At 37.2% G+C, this 26,895-nt stretch overlaps 1 protein-coding gene and 1 long non-coding RNA gene across 2 annotated transcripts; one reads left to right on the top strand and one right to left on the bottom strand.

The window, feature by feature from the left end:
• Window positions 1-363: 363 nt before the first annotated feature.
• Window positions 364-15,297, top strand: LOC144974973 (uncharacterized). Its single transcript, XR_013645839.1, has 3 exons — window positions 364-592; window positions 14,012-14,216; window positions 15,213-15,297. It is a non-coding gene; the product is annotated as an uncharacterized LOC144974973 (long non-coding RNA).
• On the bottom strand, window positions 12,301-26,845 carry LOC144974972 (mediator of RNA polymerase II transcription subunit 20-like). The gene is made up of 4 exons (XM_078918547.1): window positions 26,687-26,845; window positions 17,374-17,516; window positions 14,435-14,682; window positions 12,301-13,134 (listed from the first exon to the last, which is right to left on the bottom strand). Exons 1-4 carry the CDS (start codon window positions 26,698-26,700, stop codon window positions 12,922-12,924), a joined length of 618 nt encoding a protein of 205 aa, XP_078774673.1. The 5' UTR covers window positions 26,701-26,845; the 3' UTR covers window positions 12,301-12,921.
• Between the last annotated feature and the right edge of the window lie 50 nt (window positions 26,846-26,895).

Below are 26,895 nucleotides of genomic sequence, written 5' to 3'. Positions count from 1 at the left end.
ATTGGTCAAAAACTCAGGATTTCATATAGATAGTATGCAGATGACGTCATTCAGGCCTTTGTTATTGTTTTTGCCATCCGCGTTTGTGAGTTGTTCTCACTAAACTGTATTAACAAGACTATAAAAGTTCATGGTTACACAGAGTTTGTGTGTTGGTTCGTTATACTTCCGGATGGCAATGTTGTGAACTCCTTGGCCAAGCGCATTCTATCTATAAGGACATAAGTTCTGGAAAGCGATACACACCCACCTGTCAGTGGGCAGAACTGATATGATGAAATTAGGGATCCATAAAAATAAAATGTTGTATCATGGTAGGCTCCACCCTCTATTTCTATTCTGGCGTAGATGTAGACGGCGATAGCATAATGACTAGTGGGCAAAGGGTTAAAGCTTCCAAACAATCGTCGTCTATCTCTAATGGGACCCGAGTGTTCCGGTGCCGGTAACTTAATCTAGCTCTTGTTTGCACTGAAATCTGAATAGACTATACGATCAGAGCTAGATCTAGAGCGCGAAAGCGAGCGCTCGCTTACGGAACACAGGTCTGCTGAGGAATTTCAATTTTTGACGAGAAGAGAAAGATCTTGGAGTAAGGATATAGATCTAGAATCTAGAATATTTTACTCTAATGGATAAATTTATTATAAGAAGCCGCAGTCGTTCGCCGGCATCTAGATCTACCAAAATCACGGATCCTGCTACTGCTAGGTCGAGATCTAGTGAAGGTAGGCCTACTGAGGTTGATGATGGCCCATCTGCTGCCACTAGATCTAGATAGTTCATCTCTTTCTAAAATTGAGCATTTATCTAGAGCAATATCCACTAAACGTGCTCAAAGCGCTTTACAAGGGGTCCTCGGCCAACAGCAATACTTATGTAGGACGGGACATGACGCCTGTTAGGCGATATTATAATGTTTTCGGACAGAGACAATGCTGTTAATGTTAACGGCCAGGTACTTTTACATCTGAGTACGGTGATGAATGTGAGTAAAGAGCCTTTTCCAAGGACTCAACTATGTGCCGAGCGAGACTCGAACCCAGGAACTTCCGATCCGAAAGCGAGTGTCATACCACAAGACCACATAGCCGCACTTCTACTGTGTCATCCAACAACATTGATGTTAAATTTGTGAATTTTGACACATCGAGATTACATAGTGGTTTTTGAAAGTGGCCTGAATGCCCTGTCGGGTTTAAAAGACGTCCCCGTAGTCGTCAATTCTGTCTTCAGTGTGAATCATCATTTTGTCTGGTGTTGTCCTGTTATGCGAATACATTCATTTTTATCTATAATCTATCCTCTTTGCAGCTTTTGATTTAGTGCAACTTTTGCCATTTTTACAACTTTTGGTGCAACTTTCTTGATTTTCTGGTGCAACTTTGCGCACTTTTCAGTGCAACTTTCTGACAGGACAGCCTACGTTCTAACGGCCGTGGTATAGAGGCCGGTAGAACGTTTAGTGTGTAGGGGGCATTAGACCTTTATTGAGGTTGTCAGTACACAATGATGATCGCATTGACATTTTGGAATGAAATTGTTTACGTTGTAACTCCTACAGATGGATTCAGATGAAGGTGGGGAGAATAAATAGACCTGATTATGATAAAGGGGATCATTTATTCTTAGATAATGATGATTATGATAATAATTCTAACATTTGTTCCAGTTTCATTGATAATGATGCAGAGATAGGGTCTCAAACTAGTGGTGGCAAAAGTGGACGTGATGCTTGTGATTGTGTTGAGAATGAATGGGTTTGGAATGTTTTGGAAGTCATGTAGAGTGGCTAATGAACTTTACTCAAAATACAAACCCGAAGAATAAAGAGTCGAATGAAGAAGAAAAGACGATTTATGTGCTATTTTAGAATGGATTTATATTATTCATATGGCAATTAATAAAATATTTATTTGAAATAAAGAAAGGCATTCAATATTTATTTGCAAAACATGGGTGGGGTTTCTGACCTCTCATAGTGGGCAGTGGGGTAGGTAGGTACATACTGTGTGTGTCTTCTATCCCCTTATATCTGTTTTCCAACATGCTTTCTGTCTTTGTCTTGGAGTGAGATTACTGGGTTTTGTCCTGGCCCTGGCCGGAGTCCTAGCTGAGAGGGAAACAGTCAAATGCATAGTTATTGTTTTGGGAGATGATATTTTTTTCCTCGTTAATCATCTCTCTGTTGTGTATTTTATTTAGGTAGGTTATATCAGCTCCAGTAAAAATGAAGAAAATGGAATAGTAAAAAGTTCTAGAATTACAATTAAAGCACCCAAGAAAAAGTAAGATATAGGGGAACTGGGAACAAATAGGGATCAGATGTAGATTCCAAGAGCATACCACCAATATACTTAGTTTGAGATCACCTATAAGTATAAGTCTCATCCGGACACAAGCACAAAATCCAACAAAGAGGAATACACTCAAATGCTTACATTATACATATTTATACACAGAAATATAATAATACGTAACAGAGAGATGATTTACAAGGAAAAAATATCATCTCCCAAAACAATAACTATGTATCTGCTGACTGTTTACCTCCCGGCCAGGGCCAGGACAGAACCAAGTAATCTCATCCCAAGACAAAGACAGAAAGCATGTTGGAAAACAGATATAAGGGAATAGAAGACACAGTATGTACCTTCCTGCTCACTATGGGAGGTCAAGAACCCCAACCAGCAGCCCCCACTTTTTCATGCTTCCATGTTGTTGTTGGTGTTGTGCTTGTTGTAGAAGTCTGAAAATGTCTGATATATATTTATTGTGAAAATTAGGTTTTAGTTTTGGGGGTTACAAAAGCACGCAAAAACATCCATAATTCAAATTAAAGAGCTACATAGGAATGAAGAATATGCTGTATGACTCAATCCCTGCTCATATGCTGTATGACTCAATCCCTGCTCATTATCTGTGACCTCGCTGGACACCCTGAATAATACTTTTACCTAATAATAATAATAATAATAAATAATAATAATAATAATAGTAGTAGAAGTAAAAACAATAATAATAACAATTCCTTAGGCTCACATGCCTTGAATAATCAGTCAAAAATGGCAAAATACTGATATTAAACTAAAAATCATGGGACTTCTGGACTCAGGAAGCCAAATACGGAACAAATCCGCGCTTCTTTTTACTGAATGGTTGGTAGCTATGTATATTTATTACATAAATAAAAGCCCCTAAAACATCGTCTCGTCCAATCCCTTTCCCCTATCCTGTCAACCATTATCTTATACAAGATAACTACTCATCTTGTGTCAGTTTGACACTCTGCGCCAGCCTGTCAGGGTTGACATCATTAAACTGGTAGTATCTACGGAACTGGGAACAAATACGGATCAGATGTAGATTCCAAGAGCATACCACCAATATACTTAGTTTGAGATCACCTATAAGTATAAGTCTCATCCGGACACAAGCACAAAATCCAACACTCAAATTCAAATGCTTACATTATACATATTTATACACACAAATATAATAATACGTAACAGAGAGATGATTTACAAGGAAAAAATATCATCTCCCAAAACAATAACTATGTATCTGCTGACTGTTTACCTACCGGCCAGGGCCAGGACAGATCCAAGTAATCTCATCCCAAGACAAAGACAGAAAGCATGTTGGAAAACAGATATAAGGGAATAGAAGACACAGTATGTACCTTCCTGCTCACTATGGGAGGTCAAGAACCCCAACCAGCAGCCCCCACTTTTTCATGCTTCCATGTTGTTGTTGGTGTTGTGCTTGTTGTAGAAGTCTGAAAATGTCTGGTATATATTTATTGTGAAAATTAGGTTTTGGGGGTTACAAAAGCACGCAAAAACATCCATAAATGTAGGATTTTTGGTATAATTTGTGGCATAATTTGCCTTTTTTTTTTTTTTTGGGGGGGGGGGGGGGGGGATAATATTGCCCAAAAAATGGCATAATTCCGCGGGGACAGGATAGCACCCCTTGAGCATGATCATGTATTATACTCTGACGCAAAGGAAAAAGCAGACATACTTAATAACCAATTCTGCTCTGTTTTTTTCTCAAAAGCTCATACCAAAATTTCCACTCAACAACTACAAGGTGAAGAAAACGATCACAACACTATGGCTGAACTGAAATTAATGTGACAGTAGAGGGCGTTTCCAAACTCCTCGCCACTCTAGATCCATAGAAAGCATGTGGCCCAGACAAAATACCATCCCGTCTCTTAAAGATATTGAGTAACGAATTTGCACCTGCCCTCACACATTTGTTCAAACTCTCTCTTGAAACGGGAGACATACATAGCACGCTCTTGTCCAACTCATCTACAAGAAAGATGATAGAAGCAGGGCTCAAAATTACAGCCCAATTTCATTGATTTGCATTTGCTGCAAACTGTTAGAGCATATAGTGAAATCCTCAATAACTGAATATCTCGAAACTAACAGTATTTTTGTGATGAACAACACAGAATTAGGAAGCACCGCTCATGTCAAACTCAACTTCTATCATTAACACAGGATCTGTCAGCTGCTATTGATAAAGGAGGTCAAATTGATCTAGTGCTACTGGACTTTGCCAAAGCCTTCGACAAGGTTCCTCACCATCAGTTAATCTTGAAATTGTATGACATTGGTATCAGGAACAAAACCTTACAATGGATTGCAGCTTTTCTGGACAATCGCACCCAACAAGTTCTTGTCGACGGTGAGATTTCCACTATCGGGAGTACCTCAGGGCTCAGTCCTTGGGCCCATCCTATTTTTACTGTACATAAACGATCTTCCACGAGGTATAAGGTCAAAAGTGCACCTCTTTGCTGATGACACAGCATTATATAATCAGATAAGAACAACAGACGACTGCAAAACACTAAATGACAATCTAGCTAAGTTGTAAAAATGGGAAACAACAAATCAAATGGAATTCAACGTATCAAAGTGCAATGTTCTAACCATCACAAATAAGAAAGCACCGATTATATTTGAATACCAACTTCATGGTCAAAATCTGGAACATGTAAAGACAGCAAAATACCTTGGCATTGAGTTTGCTAAAAACCTCAAATGGAATGACCACATATGTCACCTCACCTGGCTTCAAAAAGCAAATCAAACAAGCGCCTACATCACCAGCAATTTAAAAAGATGCCCAATCTCAAATCAAACCCTTGCTTTTAAAACTATTGTTAGACCAATTTTGAAAACTATTGTAAGACCAATTTTGGAGTATGGCAGCTCAATTTGGGACCCATATACAAAGAAAAACATCGACACCTTAGAAAACATCCAAAGAAAAACAGCAAGACGCATCACAAACATATTCGATCCTTTCTGAAGTGCGTCTGAAATAACAACAGATTGGCCTTGAACTTCTGGAAAAGAGAAGAAAGATAGATAAACTTAAATTGTTCCACAAGATCTACTACAAAAAGTCGTGCCTTAAACTGCCAAACGACATCAAAGATATCAGCACAAGAACAACAAGGGGACACACAGCAAGAGTAACCATCCCAACATCAAAAACAGACGCCCACCTGTATTCATTTTTCCATTCCACTGCCTGACTATGGAATAGCCTCCCAGCTGAAGTGGCTGAAAATGGTTGCCAATCCAACATGCCTTCACGCGAATGCTAGAGTTCACAACGTGACTTTTTAAACTATGTATTTTTTATTAGTATTATGTGCAGAGATTTAATTTGTACAATGTAAAACCCAATGTAGTAAAACTGTGGAGTCATCCTCGACAATATTGGAGGTTTCCACAAGACGAAGAAGAAGAAGAAATGCATAACTGCCAACCTTGTACATCACTTTAGAGGGGGTTTGGGGATAAAAATTAGGGAAATTGGCTAAATTTCATATTTATTTTCTTTGATGCTATATAATGGTCATTCAGTAGTATTAGTAGTTGTAATAAATTGAACCTCCAAACATTGGGGAATTCCTACCTATTTACTTTGACAAGATAAACACACCTATAAATGAAGTATACTCATTTCTCTTGAATCTAAACCGTTATAAAAGGTTGCTTTAAAAAAATTAGAATCAGATTTTTAAAAATTTTAAGCATTGTGTTTATATTTCATAAACTAATAAAGGGAAATAATCGTTTTTTTGTTTAATCTTTATAAGCATTTAATTTTCTGATTGAATACCTTCCAATCAAAGATGTTGATTTAATTTTTTAATAAACACAATATTTGTAACAAATGGTGAAAGTATGAATAACATCTGAGAACACTATACAGTGCAACCTCTGGATAACACCCCCTGGTTAATGACATTGACCTCTGGTCTCGATATTTTTGCTATATGTCATTAGTAATAAAAAAAAAAAGCGACATATATTTTAGTAAAACCTGTTTAGGGACATTGACATAGCAATAATTGGCAGTTGATACAGATGCTTGATACCCGATTCTCGTTATCCCATACTCTTAATCAATAAAAAACTTTTATTTTTATTTTCCTCCCAATGAGATCATTATGTTATTGTTCCCGACCAATCAGAACACATGTTTACTACACTGCGTAGAATCAATGCTAGTTCATATGGAACCAGAGCAAAAGGAGATTATCAGTGGTTGGAACTCTCAAGGGTCCATAACATTCCCTGTTAGTTAGTTACCTGTCTGAGGTCAGTGAAGGTTAACTGATATTAGGCAATGCTGTGTCACAATGGGGGCAATTATGGATATTTATGGTCTTATAATTTTATAATATGTTGTAATACAATGAAAATAATAGATAGAATGAAAATTACGTCACTCACTTCTTGTTATAGTTATTGTTTTTAGCCAGCCATTTTTATAGTTCTCACTAAATTCTATCAATCAGACTATATTATCTGTTTGTTGCTTTAGGTCTCTTCCAACACAATTGAGGTTATATGAGAGACTGCTGAAACAAAAAAACAAGCAATCTAACAAAAATAGTACAAATGTAAATCAAAATCATAACCTAAAGATATCATAAGCTAAATTATAAATAACCAAGAACAAACAGGCAGAAGATTTACAGAAAAAAAAATATCCCTGTCAAAAATACAATCACAAACCAAAGAAGCAGGATAGGCTAGTAAAGAGAAGAAGAAACGACATCACTATCGGATCGTACACCCATGCGAACATCATAGGTATATGATTCAAGGGTGATGCTCCCATCCAACCACCCGCAGACTATACTATAAATGTTTAAGGTTACACATAGTTTTGTGTGTTGGTCCGTTATATTATATATCCAGCTGGCAAGGTTGTGAGTTTCCTAGCCAAGCACACAGTATCTATAGCAGCCTCATTCACTTTGAGTCCAAATTTGATATTATTGTGGTTAATACCTAGGTTGGTTTTTGTTTTTAATATTGTAAGATCTACCACTACCAATTTTAAGTAGTTGTAGATTTTGTTGCACTTTTTAAATAAAAATTTCGATATTCAAAACTCATCAGCAGTAACAAATAGATGTGTGTATCTGTTCTTGAGTGGTGTTGTCATATTGGCATCTGAATTTTTAAATTTATACATACTAAGTTTTGTTAAATGGAGTTTGAGCACTGTTTACGATCAAAACAATGACAATACACATTGAAGAGTGAAAACGTAACTGGTATACCCTTTGTAAATAGGAGAACTACACATAGACCTGTAAATGAGTTCTATAAAAATTGACTGAAACTCTTCGACACACTGCAGATTCAATTATTTTTTAAAAAATAAGGGCATCATTGGAGAGGAGAGTGATAAATACAATAAATTAAAATAGTGGGTGTTAATTCTTACTGGAAGTATGACTGCCATAATTTGATGTAAAAGGAATGCTAAATAAGCATGTCATTCATATAGGTAAAGATGACTTCATCAAAGTCATATTCCTGCCTCTGGAATTTTTCTGCCATCCAGTCAGAAAAATAATCACCATTATCATCTTTAACTTCTAGTCATGACCAATTGAATTTATTCCTCACATCTTTATCATTGCTCGACAATTCTGAATTGCGATCCACGAACAGCTCAGCCATTGTGAGAACATTAGAATAATGTAGCAATGAGCAAACTTGATTTTCAATCAGTTAATGACAGAAAAAAAAACTTAAAATAAATATGACTTCTGGCCAATACACTGAATTATTAAGTAGAAGTGAATTATCAAGAAGAAACTTCGGCAGGCATAGCGGAAAAATTCAAAGAATCGAAATGAAGGTAAATCACCACAAAACAGCAAGCTCGTTTGGGCTTGAGCAAAACAATGGCAGAAAACGCCCTGATTTGCATGGGACTTAATTAGGCTACTTATCATTGTTCCTTATAATCAGGTACCCAATCAGTGAAGAAAAGGTCAACCAGTTTGTTTACAACGTGAGGCAATCGAAATGTGCTTGTAGCAATCTATCCTAATCTAACTTTCGATTTAAAGGTGTCTACCATTATCATCTACTAGAGATGGTACTTCCGGCATTCGTATTTTACTTTTTTATACTTTTAAAACCCAGCTTGTAAATGTGGTCAATTTTGGCTTAGATGAAACAGTGAAATTTATTGCTCGGTGGCTCAGTTAAAATTGGCTACCGTTGGGATCACGACAGGTTGGAAAGTGAAAAAATAATTTAACGAAGGCTGTGTGAAATTACACTGGGATGTGTTCAGTCACGCCAATTCTAAAAAGGGCCGCTTAGCCTTGGCAATAGTAGTAGTATCGTTCAGCTACACTTCTATGTTCAAGGTATCAATCCAGGTTCTGAAGTCATCATCACATTTGTTGATGGTTTCAAATCCCCCTTCAAGTTTTGTCTCTGGGCAATCTAGTACGAGGTGGTTTGCATCTTGTGGTGCTTGGTTGCACTTTGGGCATGTTGGTGATTCTTGGAGCCCCCATTTGTGCACATTGGTAGCTGGTCTTGTATGTTTTGACTGTAGTTGCGTAGCTGCTGAACAAAGTCCTGCAGCCTCGAAAAATAAACAAGACTTCAGCCTTGGCAAAAAATCCATCGTTAATACAAACGGCTCCCATGAGCTATGGGAGCGTTCACATATTACGTCATCAGCTAGGGGGGGAGGGGGGGTCTACCAAATGTTGACATGTGTTGACATGGGGGAGGGGGGGGGTCAGACCCAAGATGATGTCATCAAAACATAGGCAAATTAGGCCTATTTTATTAAATGCAAGAGCTTCAAAAATGGCATTCCAAATAAATTACCATGATTTTCCAATTGGTGAAAGACATAAACTAATACCATCAGTTTATGCTGGATGTTCCTGAAAGAGGATGGAACCATTGGTTACAGTGGTCCGACGTATGTAGCAATCCGCAGTGGCAAGCACGACAGCAGTAGTGCTCTCTCCCATCTGAAGATTTCGATGCAGTCTTGAATTTAGAAGAATTCGACGTCATCAGCAAAGTTAATGGACAAATCAAACCCCTAGTATTTGTTTCAGTGGATGGTGGTCCAGATGAGGCTCCAAAAAACGGACAGACACTCGCTGCTTGGGAGAGACATTTCAAGGCGCTGGATATTGATGCTGTATTTGTCTTTACACACGCTCCAGGTTTCAGTGCTTATAATGAGGTGGAAAGAAGAATGGCACCGCTTTCAAAGGATACAGCATCTGTCATCTTACCATTTGATATTCATGGACGTCATCTTGATGAAAGCAACAAGACTGTTGATGTTGATCTGAAAAAAAGGAACTTTGAAGCTGATGGAAAAATATTAGCCATTATTTGATCCGAGTCGATAATAGATGGATACCCAGTAATTGGAAAATTCATCCCTCCACCTGAAAATCCAAGACCCAAACTTCAATTTCAAGAAACAGATGATTGGAAGATAAAACACATTCGTCAATCCCAATATCTGCTGCAAATAGTGAAATGCAGTGACAACTCATGCTGCAAACCTTGGCTACTAACTATTCATCTTTTTTTCCAGAGCGTTTTCTGCCACCACCTGTACCACTTGCTTCATGTGATGATGGTTTGGAGATAGGCAATAATGGAAGATTTGGAAGCCTATTTCAAAATTTGTTCCTTTCAAAACAGCTAAAGATAAATTGCTATGATGAGTATTTCCCATCTCTCAAGAAACAAGATGGGAAAGGGGTATCACTTCTCAAAAGGCGAACTTGCCCTAAATGTTCATTGTATCACTCCTCGATCACAGAAATGAAAGACCATTCACGAAAATGCGGCATACAAGAAGAACAGCAAATGGGAGAAAGTGATGACGATGAAGATGAAATTGATGATACTATTTATAGTACATTGCCAGAGGTCCAAGGCAGAAACATTTTTGAATCAATTAATTTTATGTTTGGAAATTGAAACAGAAATTCATTCCACTAAAAGACTAATATGCTATAAAATAATTTGCCTCCTATACTATTTTAAATTACACTTTCTGAAATTTTTTTAATAGCACCTGCACCAAGTAGCCTAATTTAAATAATGTTTGTTAGATTTTATCTTTGCAAATTTAAATTTTATGTCCCCATTGTATCGTAAAACATAAATTATCAACAGTTTCTGAAATTAATAAAATGTCTGAATGTGTTTTATCAAACGTTGATAATCAATGTTTATGGTTTGAAAAATGAATAATAAATATTGTGAAATTAAAGTTATCTTTTAGTTTTTATTAAATTAGATGACGTCATCATCTGTTGGGGGAGGGGGGGGGGTCAGGTCAATGATGACAAGTGATGACTTGGGGGAGGGGGGGGGGGGGTCTAAAAAGGGCAAATTTTTGATGACGTAATATGTGAATGCTCCCTATGCGTAGCGTTATGGAACACTCCTAATTACTTTACGGTCATCGACTACGATTTGTGAATTCTTTTTTTCCTCACTTCTTTCTTTCTTTTCTTTTTTTTTTTAATATTTGAATTTAACAAATTGACTGATTTCAGTTAATTGACTGAGAATTTACAGGTCTATACATATCATATATATATCACTCATCTCTTGTTGTTACCAACATAAGTGCCTGCTCCACTCACTTTTCTGAATTAAAAATTCACCCCATATACCGGAGCATACTCAATGTCTCAATCGTTTCTATGTTATATGTTTGTGTTGAGAATATTGGCTATTAAGCTTAACTGCTGGTCAAGTAACTTCGCGATGGTTGGTTGGCGAGTGAGCCCGCGATCTCCAGAAGTGGGTGAGAGAGAGTTCTAGAAATGACCTGAGTTTGATACGAATATTTTTGTGTTCGTGGATAGCTCATACGGTAGAGCCACGCTCTCACCTGCCAGCGGAGTTGTCGTACCAATAAGGTCGCAGGTTCAAACCCCACCACCGCCGCGAAAATTTTAATTCTCTATTGTCTTCTGGCACTTTTCTACTCACTTCATCTCAGGTCTATACATACTAATGTTGTTGGGACGTGTCTTCTCTCAGGCACTGGTCAGCACTGCGCAGTTATTATATACACAGGTCTCACTGCACCCCCTTTTTCCCCCAGCTTGAAAATCCAAGAATAGCGACATAATTTTCCAGTCCCGGATGATGTTGATTTTCCAGGGGTTGCACTGTAAGTATATTTGAAGCTAACATACATCTTTTTATGCAAATCTTCAATACAATATGAAAGGTTTTAGTAAAAAACAGGCGTCATATAATCAACTGAAATTTTAAAAGTTGTTGAAAATCATTCATAATAGAGTGGTATAATTCAAATTAAAGAGCTACATAGGAATGAAGAATATGCTGTATGACTCAATCCCTGCTCATTATCTGTGACCTCGCTGGACACCCTGAATAATACTTTTACCTAATAATAATAATAATAATAATAAATAAGAATAATAATAATAGTAGTAGAAGTAAAAACAATAATAATAACAATTCTTTAGGCTCACATGCCTTGATTAATCAGTCAAAAATGGCAAAATACTGATATTAAACTAAAAATCATGGGACTTCTGGACTCAGGAAGCCAAACACGGAACAAATCCGCGCTTCTGTTTACTGAATGGTTGGTAGCTATGTACATTTATTACATAAATAAAAGCCCCTAAAACATCGTCTCGTCCAATCCCTTTCCCCTATCCTGTCAACCATTATCTTATACAAGATAACTACTCATCTTGTGTCAGTTTGACACTCTGCGCCAGCCTGTCAGGGTTGACATCATTAAACTGGTAGTATCTACGGAATTCATGCAAATGAACACAGGTGTCAAATTATGACATACTACATGATCACTTTGATTTTCCTGTCTGAAGTACTCCCCCATTCATGAAATATTAATATTACAACAAACTGAAAGAAAAGGAAAAAAAATACACAAAAAAAACCCACAAAAAACCCACAGATTTTATTTTTTCCAATGAAAATCGAATAATGGTTAAAAATTCTGATAAGCTGGAAAAGATGGAATTCCGCCAAAAAGCGGAGTATTAACAGTACTGCCGATGGCTCCGTAGAACAACTTTATCATACTGTTATTGTCTGTAATCAGATATGGTTATCATCCTTAAAGTTGACAAATATCTCGAAATTGATTGTATTCAAAATAATGAGAGGAACTATTTTCTGGTATCGATTTAATGCAAATACCAGAAGGTTGACACACTATCAACATGCTAAAAATGGCGACATCTGTATTTGATGGAATCTGACAACACAAACTTCAATCTTCCATAAAATCATCACGATGTCTATTCAATCTTATGATACATGCAAACCATCCTCCTATCAATTGTGAACAACATGCAAAATTTGGTGATGATTGTTCGAAGCCTTAATTTTACACAAAATTCAATTTTCCAGATACACATATGTATGCATGCTCACTTTTTAAAGAACTATTTCAAAACTTGTTAGGATTTTTCAATGCATGTACAATGTCCTTTAATTTATATATTCCCAAAATGGAAACTACTCATTCATCCCATTCAAAAATTGGTATATAACAATTTCATCATCTGGGTGGTTGGCTTATTGCTGCTGCTTTCCGATAATTAATGAAATGCTCCAAGTACTGTAACATACTTGTCCCAGGAGTGTAGAGCTCATCCATTTTAACTTTAAGAGAAGGTGGAGGATTCTCAGCAATATTTCCCACTATACTCTGCAGAAGCTCTTTCAATAAATTCCAGCACTCAGAAGGAATCAACGATGGACGGTATTCCACCTTGTTAAGAAATAGAAAATAAAAGACAGAATATAACATAGTACTTAAGATGTTGAAAATGAAAATCAAAGATTTATAGGGAAAACGATTATTTGATTTTGTTTGCAAGAGAAAATGAAAGTGAAAGGACACCTACAGACAAATCATCTCCTTAAAAAAAAAAAAAAAAATTAAATGTTACAAATTTTGGTATGGAATGGCTATGAAATTAAATTGACAAATATTTGTCAACAAAATTATTATAAAATCCCATATGCTATTTCATCAATATACAATATTTGCACGCACACCTTTTAAAGAATTTATAATAGTAACCGTATTAAAACTTGTCAGAATTTTTCTATGTATGTACAATATTCATTAAGCATTTTTTTGGTTTTCTTTTTTTGTATTGTGACTTAAAAGCTTCATTACCCATCCACAACCATCATGGCCCAACCACCAACCACACCATTGCAGCATTTCTTTTTTTTGTGTGACAAGCTCCACCATCGCCAACTTGGCCACCACTACCCAGACACACCACCACAGCATTTTGTTTTGTTTTGTGACAAGCTCCACTACCACTACCACCTTCATCACCTCCGCGACCACTACCCACACTCACCACCACAGCATTTTTTTGTTTGTTTTGTGACAAGTTCCACGACTCAACGCCTCCATCACCACCACCAGCAACATCAAAATTATTATAAAATTCAGTATGTTATTTCAAGACTATACGATATTTACATTCATACCTTTATAAGAATCTGTAACGATATCAAAACTTGTTAGGACTTTTCTATGCATGTACAATATCCATTAACTTAATGATTAAATCTTTGTTTTTTGTTTGTTTTTTTTTTCTTTTCTGTTTTCTATATTGTGAGTTAAGCTCCGTCAAACACCATCACCAACTCCCACCACCACCACAGCATAGTTTTCTTGTTTTTTTTTGGTTTGTGACAAGCTCCACCACCACCACCACCCAACACCTCCTCCATCACCACCAATTCAATGTGTCACAAATGCACACACCACAAGACTCATGCATCAGCCTATCAAGTGAGACAAAGGGAAGACTAGACATCAGTAGGAAGGTAACAAGTTAATTGTGCTGTACTATATATTCTATACCAATTTTTTTTTTTTTACTTTAGTCAACCTACTGCATTCCTTAACAAAATAAGTTGAATTTGTTTCAGCATTTTAAGCATAAACCTTAGTTTCATTGATTCATCGTTTAAGTAATTTTTATATAAACAAGCTTTATCATAAAGAAAAAAAAAATAACAACACACTAGACATGAATCCTTACCTCAACTAAGATTCCTTTGAAGCTGCCAGCTAGAGAAACTGATCCAATCTTTATGACAAAATCTGCCAGTTGGTACCTCTGACCTTTAGACTCTATTTTGGCTCCTTTGCGTGCCTGATAGTAATTCTTCAGATTTGACATGAGACCATTGAAGAGCGTGTCTGATATAAGAGTTGAGCCAGAATCCAAGATAGCAAAGCAAGAAGCCGGATGTTCACTATTATGCAAAATATGTAAAGTCTTTGAAGCTATTTTGTGGGATGAAACAACAAAGAATGTTATAATTATGCAATCTCAACAATCATGTATAAGTATATATGGTAACTGTAACAGAACCACAATTTACCCTACTTTTTGATACAATCTATGTCAACTTTTCATGATGCTCCACGTAAGCACAGTAATCGGGAGGAGGCTTAAACAGGCTAGAGTTCAAAGTAGACAGTCAGTTATTATCATGCAACACCATGACATGCTGCATTATTTATAATGTCACCAAACCCGTTTTTTCTACTTTTAAAAAAAAACATTTTTACTTTCAAATTTCACCATGGTGAAAATGGAATAAAAACACCCTATTTGAGAAACCATGAAATGAAATAATGAATTGTGGAACATGTCAGATAATGGAGATATCCAGATTAGAGAGAGACATGACTGTATTATGTTCACTCTAAACTTCGTTTATATATAAAGTTATTGTTCATGGCCTCAAAATTTGTTACAAAAATGCTTACTCTTAAAGAGGGCTATAATTTTTTTTTTTTTCATTCTTTAGGGACAATGATTTTACCAGATCCTGACATTGTCATCTCCTATGGAATCAACAGTTGTAATTACTGGATAGAAATAGAGAAACTCAGGTATGAATGTCACACTTTTTTTTATATATATGATCAACCCCCCCCCCCCCCCCCCATTCCTTTCTTCCTGAAATGTTGTGTTTTCTTTGGTAACCCAGTAAAAATTGCAGATTTTGGGGAAATTCTTAATAATTACAAAAATATAATAAGTAAAACTTTGAAAATATGGATTTAGACAATTTGGACACCAACAAATCCACATATATTGAGGGACAAGAGTGTTGCAACAGAAACTTAAACAGCCTGAACTCTTGATACCTCATAGAAGCCAATCCTTTTTATACAAAAGAGCTACGGGAGTGTGTAAGACTTCAAACATTTATCGCATAGTCAAATTGTAAATGGCAGACACTTTTGATGAGAATTGCAGTTGTCTACCTAAAAAAATGGACTGCATACATATTCAATTTGATGTTACTTACTTATCCTCTAGGTGCTTCAGTTGCACATAAGCCTGATAAAAAAGTAGTACTTTAGCAAAGTCTATCGCAAAGCACTTTCCACCAGATCTGACAAAATCAGTTACCCAATCACTGCTGGGTGGAGAGGGAAGTCAGAAAAACTCTTGACTGCAGCCGGGATCGATCTCGGTCCCATTGCGTATGAAGCAAGTGCTCTACCTACTGAGCTATCGGGAGCCCTCACCTTGATCTTACAGATACAAAAACATTGACGCTTGGTACGTAACACTAACTTTAGTGACTGAAATCTTTATTTCAGGGGTCTCGACCCAAAACTTTGAGGACCACTGAAATGATCGCAATCCACAAGCATATGCACATGCAATTATGCAACAATTACAATTATTATCATCATATCACCATCAATACGATTGTTATCCTAATAAGTATATAAACATATATATTTGTGAGATATTGATGTGCATGAATCTATAGAGTGCTCAACCATTTAAGGAGCTTGAATTATATTAATATTCTCACCTGATATACCTTTTTGCAAATGACATACACACACTCCAGCACGGTTTCCTCAAAATCCTCAGGACATGCAAAAAAAGTTCAAGGAAACCATAGTTCAAGGAAACTGTAGTTCGAGGAAAACGTACCTATATGGGAAGAGGGGGTTGGGGGAGCAATGCGGCTCAGCAGTATAGACTCTCTGCTACCCTCATTAGTTTGAGGAAACCGTGTTCGGGGTAAAAATTAGTTCAAGGAAGGAATGGAATAGTAGTAGTATCGTTCGGCTACACTTCTATGTTCAAGGTATCAATCCAGGTTCGGAAGTCATCATCACATTTGTTGATGGTTTCAAATCCCCCTTCAAGTTTTGTCTCTGGGCAATCTATTACGAGGTGGTTTGCATCTTGTGGTGCTGGTTGCACTTTGGGCATGTTGGTGATTCTTGGAGCCCCCATTTGTGCATGTTGGCAGCTGTTCTTGTATGTTTTGACCGTAGTCTATTTGCAGCTACCCAGTATTTTCTTGGTTGATCCTGTAGACCTGGGAGACTTTTACAGGGATCTTCAATTAGTTCCCCTTCTGTTGGTTTATTCCTTTTCCATACCTCGCACCAGGCTTCTTGCATGTTGTAGTTTTCTTTCTTTGATAGGTAGAAAGGTGAACGAGATTTTAGTCTTGATGTTGGGGGCGCGGTTTTGTATATGGTTTGCAGAGGAGTTCCACTGTCTTCTTCAGCTCTGGATATCCAGGAATGGAATGACAACAAAGAATAATAATGAAAAAATTTGGGACATTGGAATGAGTTCGAGGAAACCATGTGTTTGAGGAAACCGTTCTGGAGTGTGTGTATTATAAATATTAACACACAGTAAGGGGTGGGGGAGGGGGGAGGGAGAGAGAGGGGGAATGATGTACAAGAAATATTTCAACCATCTCAAACAAAAATACACATCTGGCTGCTCCGCTTGTCTGACCCAGAGAGACACTATTATAATGAGGCCAATGAAATATTTATGTACTATTTAATATAATAAGAACACTTGAACAGTGTTATATAATTATGACAAAGAGGAACAAGCAAATGGCAGACTGGGAATGGAATCCACTTCTGAGTCCATTAGAGTAAAAGGCTAAAGTGATCTAAGACCTTACTTACGATTTAACATAACTGACTGATATGTTTCACAGTCCACAAGAAAATTTCCCACTCTCATAGCCCCCATCAATTCAACTTGTTTCTGTAAGATATCCACAACTTGTACACCACTGCGACCTTCTACTACAGGGTAAGAATAAACGCTGGAAAAAAAATTAATTAAAAAAGATTATATATGACTGTCAAATAGAATAGCTTTATTCGGGCTTGATATAGCTTTTATGATAAAACCAACCCGCCTGACCTTTTCCCCCTTTAGATTCCATGCTCTCATTCTCATCTCTTATTTGGGCTTGGTCAAGGATATCATCAAGGTGGAAACTTTTCTGTTTTCATCCCTACTTTTCATAGAATGCAATGCTGCAAAGGTCTGTGGTTCTTCATCTCTTATGTGTCTTGTTGATGATTCTGAGGCACGCAGGGGTTACATTCTCCAAGACTGGGTTAAACAAGATTTGTTCCACAGCACTATTTTCATAGCCATGAAAGCATGTTTACCTGTGAACCTCTTGATCTAATATCTTTAATGCAGGGAGTACACAAAACGTAGGAGACATTAGTTTCTTTTAAAAACTATATATTCAGTTCTTTAAAACATTTGTTTCCATTCCAAGATTCTAGGTTTTATTATGAAAGAAAATGACAGCAACAGGGGTTGGGGGGTTGGGGATGGGGGAGAAGATAACCTGATGTCATTGAGTCATTAAATATTCTTTCTCAGCATGCTCAGACACTTGTGTGCTTCATAGGATTTTCCAATTATAAACACTACTATGGATCAATGGATCATAAAAGGCAAAAAGATATGTCCTTTTCAACACTTGTATGTTGACAGACAATGTGGCGAAGATGAGCCATACACAAAGTAAAATAATGGAACTGAATGGCATGAGAAAGAAAGGAAGGCTATGGGGTTACACAAAGGAGGGGCGGTTATAGTCAGATTATTTATTCTCTGCTTTTGACTGACATCATTTTGTTCATTGGTTACACAAAGATTGATGTACAAAGTATGCCATTTGGCAATGAAAGAGAAAGGGTTAGAGTTTCTTATCTTGGCTTCAACAGAGGGACCCTTAAAAGTTGGGGGCAAGGTTTGTTAGTGAGTTGAGTGAATTTGAAAATCTGTTCAAGTTTTCATATTTGGATATTGTAAATAATGTATGCATTAAATAAATCATTCTTCCCTTCCTAAAGAAATACAGTAGACGCTGGATAAGACAATGCCCTGGGAAACAGAAAAAAAATCGACTTAACCAGAGTGTAACCAAATAAGCAAAAATGCATGTGTGAACAAAGCCAATCTAGAATAAAGATGGCCCTTCATGTTGTGCTTTCCGCTGATGTTACTTGGTCGCATCAAATTGACCAGAGAAATAGAGGTCCCTGTAGTGGACACTTTTTGTAAATCGTCTAGACTGAATTGGCTGGTATGCCAATTTCCTCTGCGATGATTTTCTGTTGCATGCCAGACTTTTCAATTGCATCGATCAGCTCGATCTTTCTTTTCAACTATAGGGTTGTCAAACTTCTGTTTGACATTGTAGTTGTAGACTTGACTTGAATTCTTGAAATAATTGATACTAATTAGATAGGATGGCCTGGGATTAGAAAGATTTTTTTGTTTTTTTAAATCTTGACTTGAAGTTGTAAGAGATGTGAGATGGATAAATCAAAGCTATTTGATACTACTCATGGGCACTTAACGTATATGTCAGGCAAAGCACCTACATCACATCCATGTGCGCCAATCGTTTGCGGATATTCTTTAGGGGAGGGGCGACACCTGAAACTATTTTCAAGAATAATGATAAGATCCAATATCTTTTCATATTGGGACATTGCCTATGACCATGTGATTTATTTTGGTGGGCGTGTCCGGTTGCCATGGTGACGGCCGCCATCTTGGATTTTAGTCTTCTCTGGGTGCTATTTTTAAAAGTTACTTTCTCTATAAGTTTCCATGGAATTTTCTTGAAATTTTGCATGGTTGTTTATTTGTATATTATAAAAAAAATACAGAGCATTTTAAAAATATTTCTAATAGATTTTTAATTCAAAAAAAAAAATTTAAAAATTCGGTAATAAAAAAATCATGTTTTTTGACATAAAAATGTCAATTTTTCAAAAAATAATAAAGATATTTAAAATTCCTTTTGTATGACTTTTGATAATCACTATAAATCTAGACATGCAAAGTTATAAACAAATTGATTGATAAATGACAAAATAAGATAAAAAAGAGTGTTAAAAAATGTCATTTTGAGAAAAACGAGATCAAAGATAACAATGAATGAAAATAATAAAACAAAACGGTACAACCAGCTCAAAACATACCAGCACCGTATGAGGGTCCCCCGTGTTCTTTTTCTGCCTCCCTCTGGGCTTTTTCACTGGTCTGAGCTTTAATTTTGCGTTTTTTTTTCTCTTTATGTTGAGCAGCCCTTATGCTTTGGTCAAGTCTTTTTGACTATGCTTGCTGACTCAACATCGGGGAGTGTTGTCCCAGTCCACCGATGCCCAAAGACACTTTCAGGGATGTTATTTCTGTTGGACCAGAATTATACTCTGCACCAAACTCAACTTTTTTTCAGGGAATGGAAGTATGTTTTATGGCATCTTGACCAAACAGAAGAATGAAAGCTTTCGTTTGGATTTTGTGTTGTCTTCATCTCACAACACTTCAACAAAGCATATACAGGCTTCAACTTCAAGTGCTCATGGAGCAAATCAAAATTCAAAGGTTTATGTACACGCTGCTTGTGTCAACAGGATACACATGGGCAGCAAAATATTTTTTATAAAAGCATCTGGAGTCCGGTTCAGGAGGACAATACATATATGTTGAGGGAAGTCATCGGTGGAATAACCGTGGTAAAGACCAGCATGAATAGCCCATCTCATTTCTTTCCGCTGTGGCATTGCTAGGAATCCCTTTATCATAATACTACTACTACTATCACACACCCAATTCCAATCAAAGATTTGTGGCCACGGGTCAACCATGAGCCATCATAACTTTCTTGCTTTCTTGGCTCTTGCGCAGCAAATAACTGTTGCCAACGTTTGGATTTCTGGGTCAATTTAGGTATATTTATAATAATCCAGTAAAAATTTGGAAATATTTAGAGATAATTAACGTGAATACGTGTCAAAATTTGATAAAATAATTGATCAATCGAAATGTAAACAGATCGTAGTAAAATAATAGTAAGAGAGGCGAACTTTCACCCTGACTCAACATCCAATCCCCGGCACGGAGTCAGAGGTCGAGAACAAGGTCAGCCAATCGGATCGCACCATTCATGATCACGTTGTATTTACCTGACAACTTGACCTCTTATCAGCTGTTTGACACACAATATTTGTTTGCGACTAACAGTTTCTAAACCCCTCCCCTGCCCATATTGTGATATTTATATGAGACTGAAACCAATTCGACTAGACAGGCAAAGAGTAGACTAAACTTCCGATATCAAAATTTACAATATCGATATGTATTATAATGCTTTTCAGCCCTATTATTTTCAGTTGAATTCTCACAAAAAAATTGAAAAGTTTGGTATTTTCATGTCGACTTCCATGTTTATGAAAGATGATTTACAAATTTCATATTATCCAAATCACCATCTCAGTGCTGAAAATATGTGAAAAAATGATTGTTCTTTGATACAGGCCTGTAAATGGTTGGTGAAAAAATTGTTGGAACTTTTTGAACACGCGAAAATAGACACAACAGGACAAAAATACAGTAGAACTCGGAAATAGCGAGTTCGACGGGTCCACTCCTGATTACTCGCTATTTCCGAGTTCTCGCTATTCCCGAGTTGCCAGGAAAGGTTATAATATTGCTGGTTATTCCCCTCAGTGTGTAATTCGAGTAAAAGCCGTCGCCCCTATTTCAATTTCTTCACAGAAGTGGCAGAATGCTTGGTTTTTTGTTGTTTTTTGTTTTTATTTTCAAGTAAAATCATGACTAGAAAAAAAAAACAAGAACATAGAAGTGTGTGTGTGTGTGTGTGTGTGCGCGCGAGTGTTTGTATGCACTCGGCATGTTTGATGAGGTAAGCAAGCGCATCACTCAATCACTGACCCATTGAAATAATGGTTCCACACTCCCCTCTCTCGCTGATCGTGTCGTTCGTTAACGATGCTACTCGCTGACCGATGCTGCGAAGTGAGGCATGTTGACATGTGCTTACCTTGCGTGTCGCGTGGCACCACATTAGGTGAATAATTGACCCCCACCCCCAATATACACACACGCACACAAACCCAACCCCCACCCAAATTTGTTTCGCCTATTATGTACTACTACAGACTAGGCTACTATGTAATATTACTCGTAACGAAAAATAAGAAAAGAAAAGAGGCTAGGCTAAAAATATTTAAATTGCCATTGTCTCTTGTTTTGCTTTACTTCGTTCGCAGTCCTAGGCTGGGGCAGGAAATGCTCGTTATTTCCGAGTTGACCTCTTTTTCATACTCGCTACTTTCATGCTAATTTTATTGACTCAAATAAGGGAAAAAAACGGGGATTTAGATTTTACTCGCTATTTCCGAGTTCTCGCTATTTCCGAGTACGTTACTTTCATGTTCTACTGTATGGACACAACACAGATATGACATGTCAATTGACTAGTCAAATCATGTCACTTTCCCCTACTTATTTATAACGAGGTCCTTATTTTATGGTATCAAAAAAAAAATCCCAATTATTTGAGGTCCCAGGTCTGTTAGTTGTAAAATGAAAGGAAGCAATTCCTACCCTTTTGAAGGATGTGTATCTAGACGTCTAGTGCTAGACACGGGAAGCTGCGCATTTTCGCTCCTGTTTGTGTTAAATGTTTACGCTGATTCTTTCGTTTATTTGGATTAATTCTTATAGAAGAAGAAGAAGAAGAAGAAGAAGAAGAAGAAGAAGAAGAAGAAGAAGAAGAAGAAGAAGAAGAAGAAGAAGAAGAAGAAGAAGAAGAAGAAGAAGAAGAAGAAGAAGAAGAAGAAGAAGAAGAAGAGGAGGTGGTGCGGTGGTGTGAGAGCTTTCGAAGAAAAATAATCATTTCGCATTATTTTATTTCCGTGTCACATTGGGACGGAACCAAAGAAATATAGAGACTGAGAAATAAGAACCGGAGATATGCATGTGTGTCGGTAGCAAAATAGAGAGAAACCTTCCGGTCCGGTTCGACACATTTCTGTGTGTGCGTTATTCACTGACTATGTGTGTGTGTGAAGACGAATCGCGTGAACTTCGCGACCTCTCTCTCGCTGGCTGTGGCACAGTAGCCAAGCAGTGAATACATAAACGTCTAGCGGAGCGTGTAGGTGGCATGATAATATTATAGCTAACTGATAGACGGCATGTTTTGTCTTTGATGCGACAAATAAAAAGTTTTTTTTGTTTTGTTTTTTTTAAGTCAGCATTTGAAACGGAATAAAATCTAATTTTTTCGAGGAACGAAATAAAAGTCTTTTATTTCATTTTTTATTGGTTCTGTTCTTTGGCGTTACGAATTTTATTTTTACTATTATCTTTTATTTTTTTAGCACTTATAGAGCAAAATCTTACTGTCGGAAATCCGACATTAGACGGAAGATTTACAGGCCTGTTTGATAATAAACAAAAAACTGAAATTTTATATTTTGACCCAAAAATCGATATTTCAGGTGTCGCCCCTCCCCTTAACCAATGAAAATTCTTACTGATAGCTTTTTAGACTAATGGAAATACTTGTTTATTTGTGATTTTATTGTGGTCATGAGTGATAAGTACATCAACTTAAGTGACGTCGACTTATGTGCAGTGTTTTTTTTACTACTAATATTATATATAGGAAGAAGGGAGAGGGACAAAGAAAAAAAATCGACTTAAGCAACACCAACGTATACAGAGTACAGTATTTTTAAATTTTATTCACAACAGTAATTATTGTCTTAACCTATACATTCGGTCACACGGCGCTGCCCAATCGACGACCATTCTACTATTATTGAGTTGAGTTCACGAAAATGAGAGACCTTATCTTAAGATTGAAAAGCGTAAACTAATCCCACCCACCCGCTGGCACCATCTCTCTCCTAAAGCAATTACGAACATACAAGAGATCACATGCCAAAAGATGAAATAGCGGAGAGTGCAAACAACAACAACAACAACAACAACAACCCCTCAGTGACACTGACAAACGAACCATTTTATCACTGAGCCCAAACATTACTCAACCAGACAGTGAGGCCACCAAAGCACAACCCGTAACTAAAACAAAGTGTAGCATAACGCAAAATCTTCCAAAGTTTAATGAGAAACAAGAGGAGTTTACAGTTATGTTAGAAACGATTAAATCTGACATCGTATTAGGTACTGAAACATGGCTGTATGAAGCAGTGCTTAATACCGAACTGCTTTTTAATGACCAGTATGAAATATACAGGAAAGACAGGTCAAGAAAAGGGGGAGGTGTAATTATATTGGTCAAAAACACAATAAAAAGTACCCTTATTGGAGAAGGCAAAGAGCACGAATCTGTGTTTTGTAAAATTGGCGGACACAACAGTTTAAACGAGGAAAATGATAACATCTGTAACCACATACTCAAAAGCAAATTCAAAAACCAAAATATTTCGATAGGGGGCGACTTTAATCTCCCAGATATAGATTGGACCGGAAACCAAATCGTCGGCAACCAGTATCCAAGGTGATCAATGAATTGTTCCTCGATGCTTTCAATGATGTCGGTCTTCAACAACTTAACTTCGAGCCAACCCGAAAGAAAGTGAACCTTGACCTTTATCTCACAAATGAGCCAGACATAGTAAAACAAGAGTGCCCAGATTAGGTGACAATGAATCAGCAGTTGTTGTCACAACCCGCACCTCTATACCAAAACAAAAGGCACCAAAGCACAATCCATTTATGGAAATCGGCAGATATGAACAAAATTAGAGATGACTGTAATATCTTTTGCCAAAATTTTTTGAAAAATCACAAATCAACAGACTCGGTCGAAGCAAAGAAAGAATTATTCAACATCATAGAAAACAATGTTGCGACAAAAACAACATTGCCAAACTGGAGTAAACCTTGGATTGATGGTAGATTAAAACATCTGATTAGACAGGAGCAAAACTGGTACAGAAAGAAGAAGAGAACGGAGTCAGATAAAGCACGCTCAAAGTACCAAGAATTGAAAAAGACAGTACAAAAAGAATGTCAGAAAGCACATATCGACCACGTGACAAATCTTATTAACGGAGACAACAAGTAACAACTTTTTGGATACATTAAGGCGAAATCGAAGGGTGGAAACAACACCATTGCTGAATTGAAAGACAAACACGGAACTTACCATCAAGACTCTTTAACAGGCAAATATCCTCAATGAACAATTTTGCTCCGTCTTTTCGCAAGATTCACACGACGATCTACCTAATCACATTAAACAACAGAGTGACATTATGAATCAGAAAATGGCTGACATCCATGTGAACGTAAAAGGTGTAACAGAATTACTCAAAGGCATTTAAGTTTAAGCCTGAATTCCAGCACGACTTCTGAAAAACTTTGCGGATGAGATTGCCCAGGTACTATCCCATATATTCAAGGCTACCACACACTGTGAGTGCCCTGCATATACTCCAATCCTCACTTGACCAAGGAGTTCTGCCAAATGATTGGAAGCAGGCTAACATCGTCCCAATATTCAAGAAAGGAGACAAAACGTAACCAAAACACTATCGTCCAATCTCTCTGACATCTGTGAGCTGCAAAATTTTAGAGCATATTATATACAGCTCAATTATGGACCACCTGGAAGAAAACAACATCCTCACTGACGCTCAACATGGATTTCGAGCCCGGCGATCATGTGAGACCCAGCTGCTATCAACCTCCTATGACTTTTTGTAAACACTAGAAAATCAAAGACAGACAAATGCAATTCTATTGGACTTCTCAAAAGCTTTCGACAAAGTCCATAACAGAAGTCGGCTTCTTAAAATCAAACAGTAAGGGATTGCTAACAATGCCACCAACTGGATTAAATCCTTTCTGAGTAACAGAGTCCAAAAAATAATTGTCGAAGGTAAAGTATCAAACACAACAAAAGTTGAGTCAGGAGTACTGCATGGCACTGTTCTCGGGCCACTTCTCATTTACATCAATGACATGCCAGAAGGTCTACATCCGGGGTCCACATTGAAAGATGACAGCCTCTTGTACAGAGAAATAAAAAGCGGGGACGATACTGTCATAACACATCAAGATCTAAATAAATTTCAGTGCTGGAGACAAGATGGAAAATGGAAATCCACCCAAAAAATTGTCATGTCCTCAGGGTGACGAACAAAAAGAAAAACATAATCGACTCCAAATAGAACCATGGCCGTCCTCAAACAGAGTAACTCAACCCATAAACGATCTCCAATGGAAACCGCTACATGAAAGATGTTCAATCAACAAACTCCTCATATTCCACAAAGCACAAAAACTAGCCATTTGAAAAGGAACAACAACAAAACAAGAAAATCAGCATTTAATTTTGAAATCCCCCACTCAAGAACAAACCATCATCTTTATTCGTTCTTTCCCTCCACCATCCAACTTTGGAACTCCCTACCAACCACTTGTAAACAAGCCCTTTTGACTGATGACTTCCAAAAATCGCTCCCTGCTTCCCTCTAAAACCCCTGTTACTGTTACTGAAAACACGGCTGTACAATCTTCAGCCTGAAGCTTTGGCCTAAATGGAAGAAGAAGAAGAAGAAGAAGAAGAAGAAGAAGAAGAAGAAGAAGAAGAAGAAGAAGAAGAAGAAGGCACACATGACACACACACAAACTTAGTACTTAGAGTTATAATTATAGGGACAGAGATGAGGTGGGAGTGGGAGTGGGTGAACTGCAATAAGTGTGTGTGCAACATGCTGATACATTTAGGTCTAGTATATTATGCCTAAAGTGACTTTTTACAGGAATGGAAGTCACAGTCAGGTCGTCTGATTTGTTTACTTAGGGAGGTAACTCGATATTTACTTAGGTCTAGGGCCTAGGCCTAGGGAGGTAACTCGAAATGTGTTTTATGTTGTTTTTTTTTCTTTTTAATGTGTTTTGTTAAAGATATATTTCATTCAGCATTGCTTCCCTTCATATTCCGTATGCATGGATATAACGGGACTCGGCTACAACGGGGATTTTTGTGAGTCCCGATTTCCTGGTGTTGTATCCGAGTTCCACTGTACTGTTCTCCTTCTAGGTCTAGTGAGTAGATAGACCTGCCTTTAGATAATAGCCAATATGAATAAAGATTAGAAAACTAACCAAGAAACGCCCATGTTGTTTGCCAAATATAACAGGTAAAATTATCAGAGCATTCCCATTTCACATCAAGAAATTCTGTGGTTCGCTTTTGTTCAAGTTTGAAGACAGACGCGTCTCTGTCTCTACACTCAACACTCTGGGTTGCCAGGTAATTTTTTGTCGTGGGGCCAGATTTTGACAAGAAAAGGACCAAACGAGACGGTTTGGGA

This window comes from Berghia stephanieae, chromosome 6 (assembly GCF_034508935.2).
Source record: "Berghia stephanieae isolate SIO BIC M18660-M18661 chromosome 6, UCSD_Bste_1.3, whole genome shotgun sequence".
Classification (NCBI taxonomy): domain Eukaryota; kingdom Metazoa; phylum Mollusca; class Gastropoda; order Nudibranchia; family Aeolidiidae; genus Berghia; species Berghia stephanieae.
Note: the sequence above shows the minus strand (reverse complement) of the source record. Positions and strands in the feature narration are given on the sequence as shown.

Coding starts and splice junctions, on each gene's coding strand:
- LOC144974972 (XM_078918547.1), bottom strand. Junction 14,683..17,373: donor TCAGTCAGTTATGTTAAATC/GTAAGTAAGGTC, acceptor CCCACAAAATAG/CTTCAAAGACTTTACATATT. Junction 13,135..14,434: donor TCAAAGGAATCTTAGTTGAG/GTAAGGATTCAT, acceptor TTTCTTAACAAG/GTGGAATACCGTCCATCGTT.